Below are 20,759 nucleotides of genomic sequence, written 5' to 3'. Positions count from 1 at the left end.
AAAATGTGACAATGACTATATATATGTTCATGTACAACTGAAAAATTGTGCTCTACACTGCAATTTGACACATTGTAAAATTATTATACATCAATAAAAAATGTTTAAAAAACTTAATTCCTCATTTCCAAGCTTTCCCACTCTTTGGATGACATAAACAATGTCAAGTCTAACAGACCATAATTTCAGCTTTACCGTGAATGTGACATTTAGTTTTTTCGCCTGTAATTCAATTTTATACCTATTATAAGGCCATAATTCCATCAGGCCACAAACTTTTTCCTGGACTTAGAGTTACCATATTAAAGTATTTGGTCACATATAAAAGCATCATATAACCAATCCCACTGAGTAAAATTGTGTATAAAACTAGAATACAAAGAGAAGACCGGAAAATACTTCAAACTGTCATTTGGACCAATATTGTGTCTTTAATTTCCCTTCAGGGTCCATAATTTTCTGAACTATGAGAATACTTCCCTAGTCAATTTAACCTCCCATACTATTACACTTAATTCCCATTTGCACTGAGGAAACAGAGAGAACTTCTGCCTGCAGCCTAAGCTCTGCATCAGGCACTGCGGGGCCCCAGCAGGTTTGTGCATGGGCCGCAGGTGCCGGGGGAGCGCTGTGCGCTCTCTGCACAGAGGTAGGCGGCTGAGTCGCTGGGCTGAGAGTCTCTGATGAGCAGGGAGACATAGCGGCTGGTTTTATTGACCTGCGCTGTAAATCTTCCTTCTTTTTTGTCATTATTGGGGTAAAAGGTCATCAACCACTCAGGGCCTCTCCCCGAATACTGTCTGTACCACATGAAGTTCTGAGAATCACTGACACTATAAGAGCAGGTGAGAGAGGCGGTGGCTCCCTCTGGAACATTCAGGCTCTGCGCCGCTCCCTTCTGTTGGCTCCTCATCCCTGTGCAGAGAGACAGCGAATGGCCAGTCAGAGAAGATATTTAATCTCCAGAATCTAAGTTATCTTTCCACAGGCCTCCCACCTCTACCCTCCCTTATTTAAGGGAAAAAACACTCATGTTTCTATCCACGGGCCTAGAAAAGCTCATGACTCCAAACACTGTGCTTTATGTTCTCATAGAAACGCGCCAGACTCACAGGTCAGCTGAAGCCACAGGGTCACCAGGAAACCTCTTGAGGATTTCAGCATTCTCTCCTCCTCTGTTCACCAAGGATTCAAATTTTAGACCCTAAAAAAATGGGTCCAACTCAGACACTTCTACTTATTCTGCTTTAGAAATCATAAAAAGCATCTGTTCTACCAATGGGAACATCCGTCCTGCTACACCACCAAGCCCCTCCTCTCCTCTCTAGCTCACTCTCTCTCTCTCACACACACACAAACACACACACACACACAAACACACACACCCACACACACAGGGTCCCTGAGAAGACACTGCCATCTTGTGGACTCAAGACAGTGATCAAAGAAATATTCAAATATAGACCCTTATGTGAACTGATGAAAGTAAAAATCTGCCACTTCAGTTAAATTGAAAATTTGACAAGTACCTTGTCCGAGTCAATGTGTGTGGGGACAGGGTGATGTGTGTGTGTGCATATGTTTTACATCAAACGTGAATGCTTGTCTGAGCAAAAGCGGTTATACCTAATGACCACGTTCCCACATTGAAAACTTAGTAGAGGTCTGGATGAAGCTCTTAAGGTTGTGGTTTTTTACCTTTTGGTGCCTTGTGATTCTCTTCTGACGGCCAGGCACGATGTGCTGAGGGGAAGGAACTGCTGGAGGAATCCTTTAGTAACGCGGAGGTGAGGTGCGGGGGCGGCAAGTGCTCCACGGTCCTGAGATCAGGTCTCAGTCTTTCACTGAGCCTCTGCCCCTGGACTGAGAACTTCCCAAGTGTTATCTGCTTTCTTCCTCTCCCCATGGGAGGGACAGGAGGGCTAGAGCTGGCTGGAGTTGGGTGTTTTGCTTCCCTGGGGTCAGTTAGGCTCCAGTGAGAACCCCAGCAGGCTGGGTTGTGGTTACCTAGCGTCCTCCCTGGGGGAGGCCGCGTTAAGGACCGTGTTCTGGTGCGTTTCAGTATAGCTCCCCCTTCATCCTCCATCCTCCAGAAGCTTCAGGGGTTTTTCTCTAATACTTACTGCGGACTCCTGGTTGGACTCCTGCGGGTCAAGCTCACAGCGCTGTGTTTCCCTCTGTGGTGGCTTTTCACTCTCAGGCTTGTCCACACTGAGCCTCCAGAGACTCACCAGTACCGTCCGGGTGGTGCTGCTCCAGCACCGGCTCCTGCTGCGTCTCCTGCTCTGAGTCTCTGCTCTGATGAGCTGCCGCCCTCTGGGCTCGCTGTCTGTCTCTCCAGTCTTAGGGGCAGCAGTTTGACCTTTGCCCTCCCCTCTCCGGATCCAAGGAGAGTTGTTGATTTTTCAATCTGTTCTGCTTTTTGCTTGTTGCTAAGACAGGTGGTGGTTTCAAAGTTGCTGACATGCAGAGTGAGAAACCAGAAGTCCCCAAGGTTTTCTTTTTAAGTAATCTTTGTTTTGACTTTATAAGCAGAGACTGCAAACTATACAGAATTACAAATAGAGACAAGGAAAGGAACAAAAAAATCACATTTCTGCCACCTGGACCTGAACATTTTTAATTCCTTAGTCTATATCCTTCCTGTTTTTCTCAATTGATAGATGCCTTTCAGATAAATATTTATCTCATCTAATTCTCAAACCATATTTAAATTTCTCTCATTGTTCCAAAAGGGAGCATCACACTGATTTGTGTAACCTAGGACTATACACAGCAAGTAGGCAGTCTGTCCCTGAAGCTTCTTTCCTGGAATACTAATATTTGAAGAAACTGGGACAGCAGTCCAGCTGCCTCGGAGTGACTGTGCCTGCCACCATCATGCTGGCATTACAGTCTGAGCAGTGATGTGCTCCAAAGGAGCAGCTGTGGAAAGCAATATAAAAAGTTGGTGCAGCATCTGAACGCTGCCTTGATGTGGAACGTGGATATATTGATAAGGCAGATCTCTCCCCACAGAACATTTTCTGAGAACTGGAATAGCCGTTAAATGAGGACTAAAGAGCTATCTAGAGGAAGGAATCTTATCAAATATTGTCATCAGCCTCATCAACATTTTGCTTGTCCGCTTAGTCATTCTACTGGTAGCTGGACCCCACACAGACCCGATCTCTCCCTTTCAACCAAAATTATCACCTACTTCAGCGGCAAGTAGCAACATGATGGCTTTACCCTTGGGAACAGCCGGGTGTAGCAGTTAACTTTCTGTGCTGAGTGAGGACCCTCCATGCTAATAGACATCTAGGCTCAATTTCAAACTCAATCATGTCTGAGACCGAAGTAGTAGCTCACTTCCGAAATCACAGACGACATTTAAAAACTGCTTCACCTCCCGGGCCTCCTCGACATCCTGCAGGCGCAGGTTTGGGTACTGGCTGCCAGTGCTGGTGAAGCACGCTGCGCCCACCACGCAGACGGAGACACCTGGCTCGCTGAGCTGGGCAGCTGTGATGAGCAGGGAGCTGTACTTGGCAGTTGGATTAAGAGTCGCTGTGTACCTTCCGTTCAAATTCTTGCTGTCACTGTCACTGAAAGTCATGATTATCAGGGAAACAAGAGCTCTCTCTGTGTTCTGTTTGTACCACCTTAAGTTGTTAAAGGGACTCACTGTATAATTGCACTGAAATGTGCAGTTCTCTTCCTCCAGGACAGTCAGAGGTGGAGGACTGTGTTCCACTCGGTTTTGGCTGCTCAGCCCTAATCAAAAACCAAAATGAGGTCTGAGCGAGCGATCGCCCACTCTTAACGCCTTCTGCTTTGCATCCCTTCCTCCTCCCCGCAGAAAATCCCAAGAGAATCATAAAATGGCCCCATGTTCTTCCCTCCTCCTACCCCAGTGCGATGTGTCTTTGCTGAAACTCCTAAGAAAACGTTCCCTGGGCTTCCTGTGTCCAACTGGCTAATCCTCTTCACTAACTTACAATAAAAATAAAGCCACAAAGCCACCGGGGAGGTCCTCAGATGCTTCGCCATCCTTCTTCTGCTCAGAGCTGTCCCCTGACCTGACTTGTCTATTCAGCATCTTTTATTTTTTTACATCAACAAAGGTACTCAAGGGGTGTATGCTCAGCCAGTCAGAGACCGCATACCTAGTCAGTGAACGGCCAGGTCTTGCTACCCGTGCGCAATCGTGTCTCTAGGCAGAGCCAATGCCAACACTGCCACCTTGGGGTCAGAGCTTACAGCTGCTTAAGGCTGATGAGACTTCTTGCTAGCTTTCCTCCTCACTATTATACAGTGTTTCAGAATAAAAGCTCCGTATGTCTCTGTAAGTGCTGTGGTTTAGTGCTTAAACATATTCGAAGACCTCAGGCTGAAATCTGCCTGTGTTGGATAGGAGCTCTCTCAGCTGAAAACAGATATAGCAACACTTACCTGACAATTTTTGAAAGGCTTAGAAGACATGGTGCAAACCATGAGCAAGAAGGCAGGGTAGGAAGCCGAGCTCGCTTTGCTACACAGATGCTGCTCTAACAATGATATTAGCACCAAAATACCCTGAAGACAAGTTTGGAATCCAGCGGAAAGTAAACGCACTGGAGGAAGCACACACTGCGAGCAGTCACGTGTGTGCGGGGAAGAAGGGCAACTTCACTGCACTCACACCTGTCCTTTGGCCACATCACGTCAGCTCAGTGCCAAGAAGGTAGCCTGTGCCCATGGTTTCCCCCAGGGGGAGGGGAGTGAGACTGGGGTGTGAGCATGCCCTCTGGCCCTCTCAGGGCAGCCTCTGGACGGCGGTTTTCCATCTTACCTCATACTGAGCGCTGGATGACAGGCAGAGAGCCACCCTCAGGGCAGGAAGACACAAAGGGAAATGGAGGACATGCCCTTTACAGCCAAGGCAGCTGTGTGGGCTTGGAAGAGCAGAACTGAGGTTTTCCTTCACAAGGAGAGAAGAAAGCAAATGCAGAGCAGGGCAAGGAGCTGGCCTTGTTCCCAGCCCCTCAGAGTGCCCTCTGTAGAGCTGCTTTCTATCTCCCTGAACTCAGTGCTCAATAACCAGCCTGGTCCCTTGCGACAATAAGGAACAAAGGAAGGGAGGGCATTCTACACGTAGCACTGCCGTGCAAAATTGAGAATAGATGTAAAACTGATTTTTACCTCCATAAGGCAGGGAATGAAGTGAAGTGAAACTGATTTTTATCTCCATAAGGAAGGGAATGAAGTGATTATACCCAATAATCCAAAGCACCTTCCATGGAGCCTGTTTCTACCTCCCTTCATACTTAGCACTGACTGATTGGCAGAGCTTGGTCCCTGGGAGACGGGGGAAAGCTCTGCAAGATGGGGAAGAGCACAGGACTGAGGTGTTTCCTCCAAAAGAAAGGGCAGGAAACAAAAGGGTCTTTGTCCAACCTTACAGAGCACTCCCAGAGGGAATGGTCTCTATCTTGCCTCATATTTAGCCCTACTGACCGATAAAGATCGCTTCTAGTAAAAACCAAACCATAAATACTGGGAGAGGTGACCGCTTCTTCAAATGCTCAGACAATAAAGCAAATCTACAAGTGCAAAAAGAATCAAGAAAACAGGATACAATCAAAGACATAAGTCTCCAGCAACCAATTGAAAGAAATGGAAATCTGTGAATAACCTTACAAAGAATTCAAAATAATCATGTTACAGAAGCTCATTGAGTTACAGAAGAACACAGACAACTAAACAAGGTCATGAACAAGACAATACATGACCAAAGTGAGTTCAGCAAAGACATAGAAGCATAGAAAGGGGCCAGACAGAAATACTGAAGCTGAAGATCACACTGCTGAACTGAAAAATTCCTCAGAGGGATTAAAATGAGACTTGATCAAGCAGAAGAAAGAATAAGTGAATTTGAAGAAAAGTCAGTAGTCAGAGGAACAAAAGAAAAAAATAACAACAACAAGAAAAGAGTGAAGAAAACCTAAAAGACTTACGGGACTTGATAATGTCATAAGAGACAACTGTGACAATTATATGCCAACAAATTGGATAACCTGGGAGAAATAGACAAATTCTTAGAAACATACAACCTACCAAGGTTGAATCATAAAGAAATCAATCATTTAAACAGATCAATAACAAGTAGGGAGAGCGGTTCAGTAATCAGAAACCTCCAGAAAAGAAGAACCCAAGACCAGACGGCTTCAGCGATGAATTCCACTGAATATGTGAAGACGAATGAACGCCAATTTTTTAACTCTTCCAAAAAGTTGAAGAGGATGAAACACTTCCAAACTCATTTTAAGAGACCAGCATTATCCTGATACTAAAACCAAACAAAGACATCACAAGAAAAGAAAATTATAGGACAACAACTCTGGTGAATATAAATGCAAAAGTCATTAACAAAATAATATTCTAACTGAATTCCAAAGCATATTAAAGGGATCATACACCATGCTCAAGCAAGATTTATCCCTGGGAGGCAAGGATGGTTCAAAATACACAAGTCAATAAATGTATGCGACACTACATTAATAAAATGAAGGATAAAAATCATATGATCATAAGCAAAAAAATGGAAAAAGATATATCATACAAACAGCAAAAAAAAGCTGGTATAGTAAACCCATGAAAACAAACGAGGCTTTCAGAATAACAAAAGATAAAGATAAAGGTGTGATGGTTAATTTTATGTTTCCACTTTTCTAAGCTTGATACCCAGATATTTGGCCAAATATCCATTTAGGAGGTGCCATGAGGCATTTTTCAGATGATATTAACATTTAGATCAGTAGCCTTTGAGTAAAGCGGATTGCTTTCCATAATGTGAGTGGGCTCCATCCCGTCACCTGAAGATTTCTCTTAAGAGAAACCTATTAAGGTCCTGGAGATAGAAGGAATTTTGCCTCCAGACTGCCTTTGGACGTGAACTACAAGATGAGCTCGTCTCCGAGTTTCCTGCCTGCCTGCCTGCCCTGCAGAATTTGGACTTGCCAGTCCCCACAATCACATGAGCCAATTCCTAAAATCTCTGTCTCTCTGTCTCTGTTGGTATTTACACCAACCCCCCGCCCATCCACCACACACACACACACACACAACCTATTGAGGCAATTGTTTCTGTTTCTCTGGAGAACCCTGATTAATACAGGATTTAAAATACGAGGATTTTAAAAAATTCAGTAAGAAATTTCATATCTAAAAAAATCAGTCTCAAATCTGTATGTACCAAAAAATAATATAAATTGACTGTTCATAGGTTTTACATACTTTTGTGAACATTTGTTATATTTCACTGTGAAATAATTTTTAAGTGTTAATGGCTCAAAGAAATAGTTGATCCCTCAGAGACTCTTACTTCAGAAACGGATGGAAACAGTATCAGTCCAGCAAACTCAAGAAAGAAAGAGTTGAGAGAAAAGGAGAGGAGAGAGGGAGAGGCAGTGGGACAGAAAGAGGGAGAAAGAGAGAACCTTAGAGAACAGAACTGTCCATATCCATTCTGCTTAAATCGGGGGCATGATGTAATATAATCAGTTTCAACAACACTCTCAAAAGTAGCGATGACAAGGGAGAGGCATAGCTCAGTGGTAGAGTGTGTGCTGAGCATGCATGAGGTCCTGGGTTCAGTCCCCGGTACCTCCATTAAGAATAAATAAATAAACCTAATTACTCCCTCCTGAAAAAAGAGAAAAAACATTTTTTTAAAAAAGTAGCAATGATACTTACTACCATGGGTTTTTACAAAAGTCATCAAAAGCTATGTGGTAACAGAAAAAAATTCAAAAATTTCCTCCAAAGCAATGGCAGGATCCAAAACACTGAGGCAGCAGCACATTTCAAGTAGATGGTTTGTGGACTTTGTAATGCTGGAGAGGTTGTGGAGAAAAGGGAACCCTCCTACACTGTTCATGGGAACGTAGTTTTGTGCAGCCATTATGCAAAACACTATGGAGGTTCCTCAAAACACTAAAAATAGACTTACCATATGATCCAACAAACCCACTCCTGGGCATATATCCAGAGAAAACTCTATTTCAAAAAGATACACACACCCCAATTCATAGTAGCACCATATACAATAGCCAAGACATGGAAACAACCTAAATGTCCGTCAACAGATGACTGGATAAAGAAGTAGTGGTATATTTATACAATGGAATACTTCTCAGCCATAAAAAAGAATAAAATAACACCATTTGCAGCAACATGGATGGACCTGGAGGATGTCATTCTAAGTGAAGTAAGCCAGAAAGAGAAAGAAAAATACCATGTGATATCACTCATATGAGGAATCTAAAAAAAAAAAAAGAAAAAAAAAGAAAAAAAGAAAGAAAGGAAAAAGAGGACACTAAAGAACTCATCTACAAAACAGAAGCACTCACAGACAGTGTAAACAATCTTATGGGAAGGGATGAATTTCAGACTTTGAGATATGCAAATGTTAACCACTATATATAAAGCTAGATTTAAAAAGTAGATTTCCCCTGTAAAGTGCAGGAAACTATATTCAATATCTTGTAATAACCTTCAGTGAAAAAGAATATGAAAACAAACAAAAAAATCAAGTAGATGGGACTCTTCCGGATGCTAAACCCATGTCTTGACTATTGAAATCTTCCTCTTCAAGAAGAGCAGAGATGATATAAAATTGTCCTTGCTCCTCAGAGTTGGTTGTCTGCCTCCCATCCTTGTGTGGACCAATTGTGAACATGCTGTCAGCTGTTTTGTTGGGGTCCTCTCAATCCAAACCAACTGACAGAGCTGGGAACACAGGCGGATACTTTCCATTGTCGGAGGTGACGCCTCACTACACATCTTGTGAAGCGAAGGGGCAGATTTCTCTCTCCCTCCTTCTCCAGTGGCTTCCTCTTCCATCCACATCATTTTCTCTGTATTTATTTCTAGCACAAGCTTGGGGCTGATGGGATATATGCTCTTTACATATCCAGTAAGCTACTGGCATAAAGTACTACGAATACTGAAGTATAAACTTTGAATGAAAAAAAGAGTGCCTAGGTTGGAAATCTTAATAAGAAACTATGAAAAAGATAGAAAAAAGACAAACATAACATTTAAAATCAATGAAGAAAAAGGATTCTTTCAAGATGTTGAGCCCAGGTAGCTGCCTGAAAATAAACAAAACAACAAACAAAAATTAAGGAAAATAGAAAGCCTTAAACCTCAGTCTCGCTTCACACACACACACACACACACACACACACACACACACATACACACACAAATTTAGAGTAAAGATTTAAAGGCAAAATTAGCCTGAGAGATACTAAAGAAAATGAGATAAAATTTTATCATTTTAGAGTGCTATGGATTTTTAAGCATGAAATATAATTCAGAATCCATAAAAGAAAATTTTCATAAATTTACTACATGCTATTTTTAAAATTCTACATAGCAAACAAACAAGGCCATAAACAAAGTCAAAAACAGAATATTAAATTTTTTAAAAAGACACATATATGACAGCCTTATGACAACTTTCTTAACAGAGGATTTTTTTTAAAAATCTTTATTTAAATGACTAACACAGTAGGAAATGGGCAGATATATGAATGAACAACTTATACAAAAATAAATGAAATGAAGCTCCATCTCATTCATAATTTTTTAAATTATTAAAAATTTTAAAAGCCTAGGTGATAAGCAAAAGTCCAAAACCTTAGTAATATACAGGTTTGGGGAAATAGATACTCTGCTTAATCACCGCTATTGGTAGCAAAACTTCTCTAGAAGAAAATTTGGTTGAATCATATACACTACTATGAGTATGTTACTTTCTAGAATGTTATTTTATTTCCCTGAAGTGAATAGCTAATTATTATATTTTTAATTTTTAGTTATTTTGGCTTTCTTATTTTATTTGTGCAGTTGCTCAGTTCATCAGTGACTAATGCTGGGTGGAGTCAAGAAGTGATCATCGCTTGTTCTACAGACACTGGTAGAGGAGCCTGCTGCTTATCTATTTTCAGTCCTATTTTCAACCTCCACACCCTGAATGCCCTCAAAGCACCTTTTTGAATTTTATGCTGTGCCTAGCTTGTGATTTCTTAGAAAATAAACCAAGATAAATGTCCCGTTCCTCTCCTTTTATAGCTCAGTTACTGTGAAGTTCTGTTCCTTCTCCTTTCTTCTCGTCCCTTCTTTCTCTATTAGGGACCACGGTTTTTGGAGGCGATAGCTCTCCTCTCACTTCTCCTCCCATTACATGATACAGATGCCACCACCTCTGGCACACTTTGGCTCTACAGAAGTATAATAAGACACAACAGTACCACCAGGGTGGCCCCAGACAACCTGGAGACGGGCTGGACTTCGACTGCAAGGGTGAGCAAGGGACCACTTCATGTTTATGTGGCTTTCACTTGAAACTACTTTGGTCGTGGATGAAGAACCACTGGTGTCAGCTAGTATCCAATTTCACTTATGACGAGTTGGGTAACGGAGAGGTTACTTCCTCTTCTTATGCTTTAGCCATTGGTGTGATCTTTGTGTCACCTGGAGACTGAGGGACAAACCACCACAGACTGTGCTGGAACCACAGAGGATCAAACAGTCAGAGACACTCAGCACCCAGGCCCCGCCTGCTGCTCAGAGTTTGTGCTCAGCTCCCCCTGCAGCTCCTGTCACTGTGTCACTCAGAGCACAGTAGTACACGGCCGAGTCTGACTCTTGGACTGAGGCTTTCTCCAAGTGGAAGGAAGTTTGTGCTCTGTGGTACGTGGCTTCAAAACCTTTCTTGAGTACCTTCTCCTTGTCCCTTGAGGCTTTCAGGAGGAGCTGTGGACCTTCTCCGGGGTACTGGACGTACCAGAAAAAAGTGGGGTACCCCGCAGCTGGATAATTGCAGTTCATAGTCAGGGCAGCTGATTCTGAAAGGGTCACTGGGCCTTCCGTCTGCATCACTGAGTCTCCACGGGTTCGTCCTGAGCAAGAATAAAACAGTTCATGTCCCCTTGGGCATATAGCTCTCAGATAAAATTATGGTTAAAATTTTTCCTAATGAAGCAGAAGAAACAATACACATTGTTAGAGGCATCTTACTTACCAAGCATTAAGAGCACCACAGTCACTAAGCCTGGAGAAGAGTTCATCTCTACAATGTTGCCTGAATAACGTGCCTGACAACTACCCTGAAGAAATGTTGAAGTCACAGTGAAGGTTTAGATAAAGGGAAGCCTGCATTTCACACAGGAAGTGTGTTTGTAGTAGGAAACTCCTCCCCCTGGTGGACGAGGACAGAAATGGGAAGCATGTTTCCTTATCTCCTGGAACTCACAAGTATGTTCTTATCCCTGTCTTTATTTATGAGGCACATGTCAGTCTTCAGGTGACACGGCAACCTGATCAATAACTGTTGTAACTTGTCAGGTCTGTTTTTTTCTTAGAACACTACATGACATGGAAGTTCTTTAACAGAGCATCTAAGGGTATTTCTGTAGCTGAGAAGATATCAGTTTTCTTAAGCACTTCAATATAGCAATTTATATTCTCACGTATCAATTGTACACTAGCATGTAATCCACTGAATGTCAAAAAACGGTCTGAGGTTGATTAAAGAGGAAGTAATAAGAATCCAAGTCATTACTGAGTGATTTTGTTTTTCAGCATTGTACCCCAACTTATAGAACAGTAGTGACTGACATTTATTGCATGTTCAGTAAATATTTGCTATACTGAACAAAAATAATGAAGGAGGGGTCTTTCACTGAGGACTCACTACTACTTGAAATAAAATATTTTCCAAGTTCTAAAATAATATCATTTGTAAGACATGCTGTCTTTTTAATAAAAAGCTTTTGATGGGAAAAAAAAAGTCACACTATCTTATCAATAGTTAAATTATCCTGAATTTCAGAATCATTAAAATGTGAAAACAAAAGAAATATCATAACTGAAGTTTTAAAATCCCTATAGATGATCTGATTAACTAGTTTGTATGTTTTATATGATATAAATGGAATCATATATTATTTTTTGTCTAGCTTTTTTCACACAGCATAATTATTTTAAGATTCTTTCATGGTTATAACTATCAATGGATCATTCCTTTGTGTTGCTGAGTAGTATTCCGTTACATAGATATAAAACAATTCATATATCTGTTCACCTGTTGACAGTCATTTCAGATAGTTCCAGTCTGGGGCTGTTACAAATAAAGCTAACATTTGTAGGATCCAATTTTTTTTGTAAGGATAACATTTGTGTACCCAGTTTTTAAAATAGACATAGGCTTTCATTTCTCTTGGGTCAATATCTGGAAGTGGAATGGCTAAAGCATAAGGTGGTTGTCTATTTGACTTTTTCAAACATAATGATTTCCTCTACTAACTTTTTTATAGATTTCCTTAAATTTTCCACTCAGACAGTAAGGCTATCTGTGAATAAAGATAAGTTCAGTTCTTCCTTTCCAAACTGTATGTCTTTTGTTTCATTCTCTTGCCTTATTGCACTGGCTAGAGTCCCTAGCAAAATCTTAGATACAAGTGGTGAGAGCCAAAATTCTTCTCCTAGTCCTGAAATTAGGGGGAAAACATTCATTCATTCACCATCAAGTGTGACATTTGATATAGTTTTTTGTAGAGGTTCTTTATTGAATTGAGAAAATTCCCTTCAATTTCTAAATCATTGAGAATTTGTAATCAAGAATGAATGCTTTCTCTGGACCTATTAAGATTACCCTGATTAACTAATCATCTGTTACTGTCAATCTCTGTAGCTACATTATTGGTAAATTGTCACAATAAAATATTAAATCATATATCACTCTCCTGTTTTATATAATAATGAAACAAAGCTCACAAGTGTCTAGGAATTTCATGACAGAACTAAACATTTTGAACACAAATATCTCTGATACCAAAACTTGGTCCCTGTTTTGTCTATTATAGATTATTTTCAGAGTAAATTTGAGAGAGACCAGAGGGCAGAAATATTACTTCTTCTTGATCCTTTGGAATACTTTAAGACAGTCTGTTAACAGGTTCTTTATTTATGCAAACTGAACTAATAAAAATGATTAAAGAATTGCAGATTTGGCTCTTTCACCAAAAGAAGAAAGAAACTTTATGGAGCATACCCAAACGCAATTCAGGAGCTGACCATTAGGCAGTGCCTTGACCATTCCTTTCAGACCAATTATTAGGTATGTGAGGAGCAATGCTCTATAGCAAGGGTGACTGACTCTTCTAGGTGTAAGTGAATCACCAAGGGACTGCAGCTTAGTGATCACTCACTTTCTCTATTCCTTGAAATAGAGCATCATTGTTCAAGTTAGCCAGTAGAAATGTTTCTCAAAAATTTAAAAATAGAATTGTCATATGATCCAGCAATTCCACTTCTAATTATGTACTGAAAAATTTTGAAAGAATTGGGATATACATCCCCAAAATATTGAGAAATTTTTATATCCATGTTCCCACCAAAAAGTGGAAGCAACCCAAATATCCATCAACAGATAAATAGGTAGACAAAATATGGTACGTACATACACTGGAATATTATTCAATCTTAAAAAGGAAAGAAATTCTAACATATGCTACCTCTGGATAAAACTTGAGTACATTATGCTAAATAAGTCATAAAATGACCAATATTGCACGATTGCACTTACCCTGGCTGTCTGAAGTAGTCAAACTCATAGAAAGAGAAAGGAGAACAATAATGGTCAAAGGCTGGAGGGACAGAAGAATGGGGAGTTACTGTTTAATGAATATAAATGTTCAGTATTTCAAGATGAAAAAGAGCTATAGAGATGGATGTGGTGCTGGTTGAACAACCATGTCAATGTACTTAATATCACTGAACTGTACACTTAAAATGGTTCATATGGTAAAAAAGTCTGTTAAAATGGTTAAATATTTTTAAAAATCTTAAGATGCTCCTTTTAAGCTTTCTACTCTACACAACTTCCAAATGCAAGTAGAAGAGGCTGTTACAAGATCACTTATAAATCATCCATTATTGTTCAAATTTTCAGGCACTGAGAAAATGGGGTTCGAGGTACAAGAAGGAAATTGGAAAGAAGGAGTATTTGGTTTTGTAGAACACTGATTGAACAAAGAGGTCCTGGACGTGTGCAAAATCAGCCACATGACGACAAAAGTGCTTTTGCAGGAGTGGTGCATTGAAGGGCAGGAGCACACAAAGAGGAGAATTCATATTCTGCTCCTTCCCAATGTCCCTCTAAGAGCCACTAATTATAGATCATTTTCTGGGTAAGACTGGTGAGAGGCAGCTAAACCTACATTACGAAAATTGAACTCTTCCATGCTCGAGGTGTTAATAAGATGGAACGAGTATTAGCACAAAGTTGGTGACACAGTAGGCACCTTAGAAAGTAAGTGAGTACCATTAACTCAGCTAATAAAGTAAAATAAACAAATTCATTCAACAGTGTAAGACAGCGTGATACTCAAAAAGAGGAAAGCCACACAGAGATTTCATGATCTTCCTCACTCAGAACAATGCCTGTAATATAATATAATATACAGTCAATAAATATTTATTGAACAAATTGATCTGAAAATCCAACAATTCACACATTTTTGACTAATTTTTGAGTCAGATTATTTCTAAATTGCTTCAGTCAGTTCTTCTAGCACAATCTAATCACCAAATAGCAAAGATTTTATGTGGCTGTTCTTTGCCTTCAATAAATAATTTAAATCCACATTTTTAGGGTTAAGGATGTTTTTGATGAATGATAGCTCTGGATACAGTCTGTGAATCTAGAGGAATATTTTCTTAGAATGAGTGTCTTCCCTCTAACCCCACCCCTGTGCTGCCACAGCCCTCGCCACTTCCTGTCTGTGATGGCAATACCCTGGCCTGGGCCCTACAGCAGGTGGATGGACCAAGCAGAGCCCTGGGTTTTGGTACACCTCCCTCCAACACACCTCTCACTGTGGGCTCACTCAGTGCACAGAAATACACCGCAGAGTCCTCCAGTTGTGAGGCTGAGATGACAAGTTTGATGGATTTGCTTGCCTTCTGGAAATTCAATGAGTAGCGACCTTCTGTGGCATTTTGCTAGTTATAAGTGTCCTGACGAATTAGGAAAGTCATCACCCCACTGCTGGGCTGCTTGTACCAGAATAAACTATAACTTGGCTCACTGGTGTCGTATGTGCAGTTCAGGGTCACTGCCTCCTTCTCCTGCACTAACATTGGTTGTTGGTCTTGAGTTACCTTCTGGGCAATGCTGGATCCTGAAGAAATAAACAAGGAATCAGAAATTTAGGAATAAATACTGTGGAACAAACAAATCCTATTTTACACCCTACTACCCCTTCCTTCCCAAGGTACCATTAAGACAGCTACCCTCAGTCTTCAGGTCATAGAGGAGGCACTGTCCCCTGGGACCACCGCTACGTAGCCAGCATGAAGCCATGGCCACCTTCAGAAGGCTGGAGAGAAGCATGTTTCAGGTCTGCCACCAGGTGGAAAATATCTTCTTGAATTTAGGGCTGTGCAAGGTGAGACAAGCCCGACAGGATGAGGGGAGACTCACTGGTCTATGTGCTGCTGCTGCCTCAGAACAGGAAGCAGGGGTTTGCTGCTGCAGCAAGTTGATGTGGGTGACGTCAAACTCCTCTGTGGACTACGTGAGAGTCTCCCTCAACCCAAACTTCCTTTTGCATTAAGCAATTGACAGGAATTACATCTGAAAATAAACACAAGTTAAATTTTATATTAAAAGGGAGATTGGTGGTTCCATCAACTGCTATGTTCAGTCATTGCACCTGTGATGGAGCTTATTTTAAAATACTACAGTTAACAAATTATGGAAACAATGTAAAAGATAATGACCACCTATCCTCACACCTATGTATGATGCTCTTTCACCTAAGGTAGAACTAAATCAATTTATAATAAGAAGGCAAAGCTGTTTGGACTAATTACTGAAGTGTTTTCCACCTACATATTGATACAGCAATCAATATAATTCCCCACTAACAGTGTCTGCTCACTGACCTCCCTTGAGACCAAGTAGCAAGAGGAAAGGTAATCTCCCTTTGCAGAGACCAGAATGAAGCCCAAGGGTTCTTGTCACAACAGAGGTCCCGTTCTCTTCTCCATTTTGTTTTTGTTTTGAGGGGGAGGTAATTAGGTTGTTTTGTTTTAAAGGAGGGACTGAGGATTGAACCCAGGACCTCGTGCATGCTAAGCACACACTCTACCACTGAGCTATACCCTCCCTGATTCCATTTAGTTTTGATAGCCCAGCTGTGTTCAGAAAGGCCAGAAGAGATGTCAGAGTTTGGCCAATAGGATATCAAACCTCGATTTGTTCTTTTCCCATTAACTCTATTGGGACTCTAAAAGAGCCACGAGAAGCCTCAATATTCTATACGCCCAGCTCCACGGGGAATATATCATAGGCGACCTCATACATCTCCAGAGAACAGCTGATCATAAGATCACCACTGACTGTAATAAACCTTTCCTTTTGTATGAATATAAACGGAAAATCATGTCTAGGGATATTACCAAACAATATGGCAAACAACAAAGACCCGTCGCCTATCACGGCCTGCCTCTTAATGTGGTTAAACAAAACTTACCCTCCTGTCTCAACGTCAGTCCAGCCTCAGCTAAACTGGTTGAAGCATTTTCAGATCTTGCTCTGGAAAGTCTGTTAAATCAGACGGTCCCACATACAGTCCACATTGTTCTCCAATCTAAAATACCCAATATTCATCTATAAATTGGTTAACCAATAATAAAAATATTCATTTCTCCTCATAGTATTCAACTTTGTTATGCTTCTCAGTTAAGGGACCTCATGACTGTATTTCTGTTACTCAGAATGCTTCCATGATTTGAGCCGATCTTTTGGACACTCTCATACCAAATTCTAAATTAATATGTTTTAAAATAATCTTACCTGAAAAATTGAAGAGAAACAATGCCAGGCTACTTATGCAATAACTACTCTAAACTCCCTTTAAAACTAGTCATTAGCAGAAGCAAAATTAACTCAAGTAGCTGACCTTGTGGAACTCTCTTGGGCATATTAAATTACAAAAAAATAAACAACGGTGGTAGTTATAGGTTTTTAACACAGTCCACAGTTCTAAATACCATGGAGACGATGAAGTTTTTTAACCGTCTTAACATTTTCTTAACCTTCCAGTGTATCTCATGTATGTTTATTAAAAATGGACTCCAAACACATGAGTTATATGATGTCTTCATGCTGCTCAAAGAAATTTTTGTCATAAAGTCTAAATCTCACAGCATAAAATACTCTGCGGAAGCTAGGAAAAAATGATGGAGAAGATTGTTATGCTAAATATCCTTTTCTGACTTATGTCCTTATGCAAGAACCTCTTCTGGAGTATAAAGATAAATCCATGGAGAAATTCAATAATTCCATCTTAAATGCACAAAATGTGGCCACAATTTTGTAAAGTATCGTTAGGACTGATTGAATTGTTTGATCCATGAGGACACAATATACCAAAGCCAGGACATTGACTGATGAAGCCTAATCATCTCTCGTGAACTGTTCCCAAAACCCTCCAGAGAGAAGGCATCATAGTAGAGACGTAGTGGCTACAACATTCAAAACACACTGGTGGGGAACATTCTAGGATGGCGAAGAATGGGGCCATTTCACACCTTTTTTACAATCAACAAAATCCCGTAACAATCTGTAAAGGTGGTATATGAACTGGATGCCATCTCTAGGAAACATGTTGTGTATTTCGAAAAGGATTTAAACAATTGCGATCTCCCGTGGGTTATGAGTATGTACTAGTTGTAGTATTTTTACTGTGATACATGGGTTGAAGCACTCTTTTGCCAAAAAATCTCAACACTCACGATAGTCAAAAATCAACTTGATACTGTTTACTGCCTGTGCCTTTCAATGTATGTCTGTATAGGGGAGCAAGTTTCTTTGAAACAGTTATATGAAGTTTTGCTTTCACTTAATGACTTCACTATTCTTCTCATTCCTGTGTCTTCTGAGAAAGTGGACAGAACAAATGCAATGTTAGAACTGAAATGAACTACCCCTGGGGACGCGTGACAAGGGTAAAGTGATACTGTTCCTCTAACCCTGTTCAGTGTGTCCAGTCTCAGACAGTGTCCTGGAACTTCTGTCACCCCTGCCCACAACGAACACAGCTCAGCGCCAAGAGAAACCTTCTAGGCCTGTGATCTCTTCATAAGGGAGAGTGAGAGACTGAATGAGCGTTGCTGTCCAGCTCTGAGGGAGGCTGCCAAAGAGACCTGCCCCTTTCTGGCCGCATCCAGAACACTGAGGGGTGCTGCCCAGCTGGGAGTGGGGAGCACCTGGGAGAACAGCCGCCAGGGTTCCAGGAGGGCATTAAAGGGACAAGGGTCCTACTACCAGGGCACAGACTCCATCAGGACCTGCCCGCCAGCCTCTGGGGACGCCTTGCCTGCCAACCACCAAAAGTGTCCCAAGGCCACGGCCAGCGCCCAGCACCGGACCCGTGCGCTACCTGCGCCCTGGCCCCTCCCAGTGCGCGAAGGGCGGCAGCAGGAGCGAGCCTTCGCAGACGGCCAGGGAGCATGCGCAGAAGGCGGCCCCACTCTGCGGGCCTGGAGAAACCACCCAAGTTTGAGAAGAAAGCACTTTTTATGGAAAGCAAGCAAAAGGGAGGCTGTGGGCACCCAGACAGGTTTTGCAGGATCAAGAGAAGGCGATGTAGTCTGTAGTCAATTGTCAGAGACAGTAGGAAACAGGGACACCAACCGTGGTGAAGGTTTAAAGCGTGAAGGTGTCTGAGTCAGAGCTGATGATGACTGACTCTGCACACCGCACAGAGCTTTTCTTTCCTTTTTTTTTTTTTATCTTCCTTTGAAAAACTTCTCATCCAAGTACCACAAAGCAGTAAAACCTTTAGTAATTGCACCCTCGCTCTCTTCTGACTTGGTTTAAGAAGAGTAAACCAATAAAATATAAACCTTCTCTCTCCATCTTCCCTCTCACGCCATTGTCAGTCTTACAGGAAATAAGCCAACCAAGAGTCGCCTCTCTTACTGGACAGGAGCTAGTGAGCGCAGGGAGGGAAATAAGCCGGTTGCGGTGCTGGGCTACAATTTTAATACAGAATGTATTCGACCTGATATAATCTGATGATTTCCCTGTGAGAACAAGCCAGTTAGCGCATAACTAACACAATTCAACCAAGAAGAATCATCTCACCCTTACTCATTATATACCCCGTCTTGGGAACAATAGAAGGGGCCTTGAAAATAGCCTATTCTTGACCCCAGGTGGGAGAATTAGGGAATCATTGTTTACATAAATTCTTTCATTCCATTGATTTATGTGCAACACTAAAAAAGTAAATAGCTTTCTTGAAGAGAAGGTTGTGGTTAGTAATGTTTAATCTAGTCAAAGCATGAAGATGAGGCGGGGAGATTTGTAGCAAGCTATCCCTAAATTAGCCACTATTCCAAACGTTTTTAGGCAATCCATTCACAATAGTAAGGGACTGTTAAATACACATAAAAATTTCTCCATAAACCCCAGAAAGAAAGATTCAGTCATAACGGTAATAAAACATTACAAGTCAAGGAATAAATTTGGTTATCTTAAAATAACAGAGCTTTACCAACAAAGACATTTATAAATGGAAAGAAATGATATGTTCTTGAATAATCAAATTACCAAATGTACTTATTAAGAGGTTTTATTCTTTGCAAATCAATGTATAACTTAATTCTATTACAGATCTAAAATAATAATTATGCACAATAAATAGCAGAATTCACCTTCCCTTCTTACTTTAAGAAAAGTCTACTGATGATCAGCTGTGTGGAAAGTTGGTGCTACGCACTGCACACGCAGTAATGAACAAAACACACAACCCTGTCTTCCAAATTCTGTGAGTGAGTAAATCTTAACAGATATTTACATGCTTTTTAAAGAGAATGGATTTGTGAGTTTAACCTAGAGCTCACATTCTCAAATCACTTCCAATTCTAATTTCCCTGAAACACACAAAAAATATACACCTTAATTAGACACTAAATGTGTCACCATATCATATTTTCTCAACAACAAAGTTGTCAAAGTACATTAAAAGGGTTGTCAAGTTTTGCCACAAATTTAGAGGAAAAAATTAATATAAAACTATAATTTACTAAAATCTCTTGCAGACTTATTAAAAAGCAAGTGTGTGAGAAGATGATGGAGTGGGAAATGCTCAATTCGGGATATAATACTAATAGAAAAATCATGATCTTAATTATAATAAGAACTTATAAAAAGAAGGGACTGGATATTAGCAATATTATCTGGTTATAAAATTAGCAATTTCATATTTTTTGTATTTAACATATTTTCCTATATTTGGTATGCAATGTTGCATAGTCAGAAAAATAGTCAATGCTCTTTACAAAACACAGTATTTAAAAGTCCATTCATAATAAAGATTGTGATATTGATACCAGGGGGATATTAATAGAACAGGAGTCTGAATAGCAAATGTAAAGTCAATTTTACAATTTCAAAATAAAACACTACTAACTCCCTTCACGAGTATGGTAAGCAACCCTCACACAAAATGGTTAACACTTTCTGGGTCATCTTGAACCTAATCTTTTTATTCGATGCTTTTCATGCCTAATCCATTGGTTTCCACTCGCAAGAACACAATATAACAAACACTACACTTGAAGGACTGTGCAAAGGAAGGCGGCTGCCCGAGTAGCAGGTTTGAGTACAGCTAGCAGGTGCCTGGGAAGCAATGTGCACTTGCTGCACAGAA

General features: G+C 40.7%; 1 gene segment (V, D, J or C); it reads right to left on the bottom strand.

Moving 5' to 3' along the window:
* Positions 1 to 571: 571 nt before the first annotated feature.
* Positions 572 to 1,204, bottom strand: LOC140697037 (T cell receptor alpha variable 12-2-like). The segment is given in 2 exon segments: positions 572 to 915; positions 1,113 to 1,204. Coding segments are annotated over 2 exon segments (396 nt in total).
* Positions 1,205 to 20,759: the final 19,555 nt, after the last annotated feature.

Source organism: Vicugna pacos, chromosome 6 (genome assembly GCF_048564905.1).
Source record: "Vicugna pacos chromosome 6, VicPac4, whole genome shotgun sequence".
NCBI classification, from domain to species: Eukaryota; Metazoa; Chordata; class Mammalia; order Artiodactyla; family Camelidae; genus Vicugna; species Vicugna pacos.
Note: the sequence above shows the minus strand (reverse complement) of the source record. Positions and strands in the feature narration are given on the sequence as shown.